Source organism: Colobus angolensis, unplaced genomic scaffold (assembly GCF_000951035.1).
Source record: "Colobus angolensis palliatus isolate OR3802 unplaced genomic scaffold, Cang.pa_1.0 Scaffold66, whole genome shotgun sequence".
Classification (NCBI taxonomy): Eukaryota; Metazoa; Chordata; class Mammalia; order Primates; family Cercopithecidae; genus Colobus; species Colobus angolensis.
Window position 1 is genome coordinate 2,437,619 of NW_012120265.1, and position 6,408 is coordinate 2,444,026.

General features: G+C 50.7%; 1 protein-coding gene across 2 annotated transcripts in view; it reads left to right on the plus strand.

Moving 5' to 3' along the window:
- PGPEP1 (pyroglutamyl-peptidase I) overlaps nucleotides 1-6,408 on the plus strand; it is a 36,837-nt gene that overhangs the window by 27,681 nt on the left and 2,748 nt on the right. The window contains exon 4 of one of the 2 annotated variants that reach the window (XM_011925794.1): nucleotides 2,658-2,955. The exons of the other annotated variant lie outside the window; for it this stretch is intronic. Coding sequence (XP_011781184.1) covers nucleotides 2,658-2,789 — 132 coding nt within the window. The 3' untranslated portion in view covers nucleotides 2,790-2,955. Of the gene's footprint in view, nucleotides 1-2,657; nucleotides 2,956-6,408 lie in introns of those variants that run through there. 2 annotated transcript variants of the gene reach the window in all.

The window sequence follows — 6,408 nt, forward strand, 5'->3', positions numbered from 1 at the left end:
CTGACCTCGTGATCCACCCGTCTCGGCCTCCCAAAGTGCTGGGATTACAGGCTTGAGCCACCGCGCCCAGCCAATTTTTGTATTTTTAGTTGAGACATTTCACCATGTTGGCCAGGCTGGTCTTGAACTCCCGACCTCAGGTGATCCACCTGCCTTGGTCTCCCAAAGTGCTGGGATTATAGGCATAAGCCACTGCGCCTGGCTGCCCAGCCCAATTTTTTTGTATTTTTGATAGAGACAGTGTGTTGCAATGTTGCCCAGGCTGGTCTTGAACTCCTGGACTCAAGAGATCCTCCCACCTCAGCCTCCCAAAGTGCTGGGACGACAGGTGTGAGCCACCATACCTAGCTTCCATCAGTCTCTTTATAAAATTAATTTTTAATTACAGGTAACTCTAGAACGTATCCTCATATGTCTAACTGGGAAAAATTCTCATTCCCTCTCTTTTTCCATAGTGGTCCCTCTGATAAGTCAGACACTGAAACCATGAAGCTCCTACTGACTGACATGTTTCTGTACATATATACATCACTTGGCCTGCTGCTTTACGATTTTGTCTTGTTTTGCTTTGCTTTTATGTGGATGGAGTCACACGGCGAAAGTCACATTTACTGACAATTATCTTCCTCAGCTTTCATTTGTGAACATTCAACATGCATCTGGTTGGCCAGGCGCAGTCGCTCAGGCCTGTAATCCCAGCACTTTGGGAGGCCGAGGCGGGCAGATCACAAGGTCGGGAGATCCAGACCATCCTGGCTGACATGGTGAAACCCCGTCTCTACTAAAAAAAAAAAAAATACAAAAAATTAGCTGGGCATGGTGGCGGGCACCTATAGTTCCAGCTACTGGGGAGGCTGAGGCAGGAAAATGGCGTGACCCCAGGAGGCGGAGCTTGCAGTGAGCCGAGATTGCACCACTGCACTCTAGCCTGGGTGACAGAGCAAAACTCCGTCTCAAAAAAAAAACATGCATCTGGCGAGTTCTCCATTTTTTTCTGGCTGTACCGCATTCCTTGTAAATGGTTTCATAGGATTCCATGGTGTGGATAAACCAGAGTTTACTAAGCCACTCCCTGTGGTGGTGACCCATGCCTGTAATCCCAGCACTTTGGGAGGCCGAGGCAGGTGAATCACTGAAGGTCAGGAGTTCCAGACCAGCCTGGCCAACATGGTGAAACCCCGACTCTACTAAAAATATAAAAATTAGCCGGACGTGCTGGCAGGCGCTAATCCCAGCTACTCGGGAGGCTGAGGCAGGAGAATTGCTTGAACCCGGGAGGCGGATGTTGAAGTGAGCCAAGATCACAACACTCCACTCCAACCTGGGTGACAGAATATGACTCCGTCTCAAAAAAATAAATAAAAATAAAAACTGGAAATAGGGCCAGCCATAGTGGCTCACACCTGTAATCCCAGCACTTTGGGAGGCTGAGGCAGGCGGATCACTGGAGGTCAGGAGTTTCAGACCAGCCTGGCCAGCATAGTGAAACCCTGTCTCTACTAAAAATACAAAAATTAGCCAGATGTGGTGTGGTCCACGCCTGTAATCCCAGCTACTCGGGAGGCTGAAGCAGGAGAATCGCTTGAGCTGAGGAGGCAGAAGTTGCATTGAGCTGAGATTGTGCCACTGCACTGCAGCCTAGGCAGCAGAGCCAGACTCTGTCTCAAAAAAACAAAACAGAAAATATAGCCGGTGGTGATGGTGCACACCTGTACTCGCAGCTACTCAGGAGGCTGAGGTAGGAGGATCGCTGGAGGCCAGGAGTTTGAGGCTACAGGGAGCTGTGATTGCACCACTCCAGTCCAGACTGGGTGACAGAGTGAGACCCTGTCTCAATAAACAAACAAAAAATGGAAATACCAGATTGTAAAGCCTGGGTGATTATAATTTTACTAGCCTGCCAAATTGCCTTCCACACGGGGATAACCAGCATTCATTCCCACCAGCAACAGCTCACTCTGCCCATTTCCCCACATGTGCCACAGCACTGGGAGTTATCAAGTTTTTTGTTTTTTTTTAAAGAGACAGGGTCTCACGCTCTTTTTTTTGTTTGTTTGTTTGTTTTGAGACGGAGTCTTGCTCTGTCTCCCGGGCTGGAGTGCAGTGGCCGGATCTCAGCTCACTGCAAGCTCCGCCTCCCGGGTTTACGCCATTCTCCTGCCTCAGCCTCCCTAGTAGCTGGGACTACAGGCGCCCGCCACCTCGCCCGGCTAGTTTTTTTGTATTTTTTAGTAGAGACGGGGTTTCACCGTGTTAGCCAGGATGGTCTCGATCTCCTGACCTCGTGATCTGCCCGTCTCGGCCTCCCAAAGTGCTGGGATTACAGGCTTGAGCCACCGTGCCCGGCCAGGGTCTCACTCTCTTGCCCAGGCTGAGTGCAGTGGTGCAATCAGGGCTCACTGCAGCCTCGACCTCCTGGGCTCAACCAGTCCTCCTGCCTCCACCTCCTGAGTAGCTGGGACTACAGGCACACACCACCACCCCTGGTGATTTTTTTGCCAACCTGGGGAGAGAGGAGAGTGTTATTCCATCTTGTGGGTGGCTGGTGAGGCTGGGGTCTTCCCTCGAGTTTGGATGAGTGCTGTCACCTTGGTCTGCGGATTGCCCCTCTGACCCCGTTTTGGTCTCTCTCTTACCCACCATGCCCTGCGGCTTAGATATCTCTGCGACTTTACATACTACACCTCTCTGTACCAGAGTCACGGTCGATCAGCCTTCGTCCACGTGCCCCCACTGGGGAAGCCGTACAACGCAGACCAGCTGGGCAGGGCACTGAGAGCCATCATTGAGGAGATGCTGGACCTCCTGGAGCAGTCAGAGGGCAAAATCAACTATTGCCACAAACACTGAGGAACGCTCAGGTCTCCTAAGACCTCATCCTGCTGGGGACCCCACGAGGGGACATCCACCCTCTGGGGTGTGGCCAGGAAAAGACAAGCTCTTCAACTTGGGGATCCGATCTGGAAGAGAGATTCTGATCTGCCTATCTCCTCTTCCTCCTTCTCTGCAAAAGCTCCGGTTGATTTGAGGGAAGTGGCTGAAAATTTTCTTTTCTCCCATTTTCCTCCCTGCATCTGGGGACACAGCTGCCGTGACCAGGGAGGCCAGCCTGAGGGGTCCAGATGCCCAGGGAGAATCTTGGTCTGGTGGGTCCATGAGCTGCGATACCACAGCTGGAGCCACGTGTTCACCTGCTTTCCTGTCTGTTGGTGAAGGAATTTCAGAATTCACTTTATATCCAAGACTGGCTTTTATCCAATTTAAAAGCATCTCGATGAGTCCTCGACCTTGACCTGTGCTCAACAGCCTGGCCCTTTTTGGGGCTACCCTGGGATACGGCATAATTTTTTCTTTCTTTCTTTCTTCTCTCTCTCTTTTTTTTTTTTTTAAACCAATAGTGCTAGTTTGTGCACAGAGTAATTTATATTCCCTTTGGTTAAAATGCAGGCTTTTTAGCCAGCAACAAAAGTGTCTTTTTTCCCCCCATGCCAGGGTGAGGCCACTTTTGCCTCCTGCCCTGAAAATTGGACTGAAGATGCCATGTCTTGGCTGGGCACAGTGGCTCATGGCTGTAATCCCAGCACTTGGGAGGCCAGGGTGGGTGGATCACTTTAGATCAGGAGTTCGAGACCAGCCTGGCCAACATGGTGAAACCCCGCCTCTACTAAAAATATAACAATTAGCTGGGATTGGTGATGTATGTCTATAGTCCTAGCTACTTGGGAGGCTGAGGCTGGAGAATCGCTTGAACCCAGGAGGCAGAGGTTGCAGTGAGCTGAGATTGCACGGCTGCTCTCCAGCCTGGGTGACAGAGCGAGATTCTGTCTCAAAAAAAACAACTGGACTTAAGATGGCATGTCTTGGTTTTAGGGCCAAAAATGAGGCCCCCTTGCTTAAGGCATGGGGTCGGTGGCCAGGCGACGGGGTGAGACTGCTGCCCCCAGATGTGGCCATGGGGGTCGTGGTCCTTTCAACACCGAGCTATGAGCTGTTGCCATGGAGACCAGGGCCATCTGTGGGAAGGTGGATTTTGTCTGCTTTTGACTTTTCTTTTTTAATATGTAAAACTCCACAGCAGCGGAACCCCCCTGCTACTTCTGGCCTGGAGCTTCAAGGTTTTGGTGCCGGAACGAGTTTGTTGTTCCCTTAGCAGGGTGGTGGGGGGGGTCTCAAAACAGAGGCCTAGGGGCTGGAGTTGGCAGAGCTTTGCATGTCCCGGCATGTCTGAGCAGGAGGAATTCCGGGCGGCCAAGGGGTTTTATGTAAATTGGTTTTGGATATTCGCCCAGGAGTCAGGAGTCAAATTTTATCTCACTTCCTGGTAACCTTGAACTCTAGACAGGGATGAAATGATGTAACGTTCCTCAGATGATGTAAGTTCAGCCAGATCTTGATACCTATCAGGGAGAGAGGACAACCCCCACAGTGAAACCAATTGAGTGAAATGCATGTTCTGGAAATCAGTTTCTATTTTGGCCTGGGGGAATGTGGCTATACTGTTTCCCTGCGTGTGACACCGTTGGAATCGGATCTTGTTGGTTTCCCAACATCTAGGGTTGTGTGTGTGTGTGTGTGTGTGTGAGAGAGACAGAGAGAGAGAGAGGGTCTTGTTCTGTTGACCAGGCTGGAGTACAGTAGTGTGATCATGGATCACTGCAGCCTCCACCTCCTGGGCTCAAGTGATCCTCCCATCTCAGCCTCCTGAGTAACTGGGACTACAGGCATGCACCACCACACCTGGCTAATTTTTAAATTTTTTATACAGACAGGGTTTCGCCATGTTGCCTAGGCTGGTCTCGAACTCCTGGACTCAAAGCGATCCTCCCTTCTCGGTCTCCCAAAGTGCTGGGATAACAGGCACTTATTATCCACTTAGGAGCCACTGATCCCAGCCCAGTTCTTTTTTAAAACAGCTGAGAGTTTTGTTGCCTTCAGCGTTCACCTTCCTTGTCTCCTGTTCCGATGCTGGCAGTGGTTCCTACCTCTGTTGGGTTTCTAGATCGTTTGGGAACTGGGTTGATGGGTTTCTGTGAAACACATTTTCCAAGTCTTGAGCTTTCTCTGGAGGGGAAGGTGGATGCTGGTAGGTGACTTGCAGTAGGTGCCCGGCAGTGGGTGTGGACTGTGACTGGCAGGTGGAAATGAGTAGGGACACTATTGTTCCCTCTACTCCAGCCTTCTTTTTGCTCGAAATGCCCCCTCCACACCCCTGGTAGCTCTCTGTGTCCTGAGAAATCTGGAGTGTGGGAGACATCGCTGCATCTGTCCCCCCAGCTTCCGTGAAGGGAAGCTGTGGCCTCTTTTGAATGTGGGGAACAACTCAAGACTCAGGGATCGCCCAGAGGTCTTTTGGAAAACAACTTCAGGCTTCATCTTGCTCTGTTCCTTAAAGGTCTCGTCTGTGGGCCTCTGAGGAGAAAACAGGTCTAGCTAAGCCGGGCAAAATGGGGAAGAGGGTGTGCCAGGCCTGAACTGAGCTAAGCACCTGCCCCAGGCTCCACACTTCCATCTTTCTTTTGTCTTCATTTCACCTCTGTGTTTAAAGCACCGTGTGACATAGCTCCTTAGAGATATAACCTATTGTCTGCTCACTGTCGAGTGTGTGTGTGTCATCTTTGTGTTCTTGCAGGAACATTTGTGTTCACATTTCCTCACCGAGTCAAGCCAGTATTCCATCCTTCCTCATAATGCACAACATTTGGCTCATTTAAATTTTCTCATTGTTATTTTTCGTTCTTCTTTTTTGAGACAGACTCTCACACTGTCCCCCGGGCTAGAGTGCAATGGTGTGATCTCAGCTCACTGCAACCTCCGCCTCCTGGGTTTACGAAAGTCTCCTGCCTCAGCCTCCCGAGTAGCTGGGATTACAGGTACACACCACCACGCCTGGCTAATTTTTGTATTTTTAGTAGAGATGCAGCCTCGCCATGTTGGCCAGGCTGGTCTTGAAATCCTGACCTCGGGTGATCCGCCTGCCTTGGCCTCCCAAAGTGCTGGGATTACAGGTGTGAGCTACCGTGCCTGGCCGAGTTTTTTACAAATATTTTTCTTTTGGTGGAACTCATCTATGCACTGTATGGTGTGTTTTTCCACCTTTGTTGGGTCTCAGCTTAGAATAGCCTCATGTGGGCTAGGTTTGGTGACTCACACCTGTAATCCTAGCGCTTTGGGAGGTTGAGGCAGGAGAATCTCTTGAGCCCAGGAGTTCAAGACCAGCCTGGGCAACATAGCAAGAGCCCCCACATCTACCAAAACATACAAAAATTAGCCAGATGTGGTGGTGCATGCCTGTGGTCCCAGATACTCAGGAGGCTGAGGCAGGAAGATCACCTGTGCCTGGGAGGTTGAAGCCCCAGTGAGCCATGATCACACCGCTATAGTCAGCCTGGGCAACAGAGCAAGACCCTG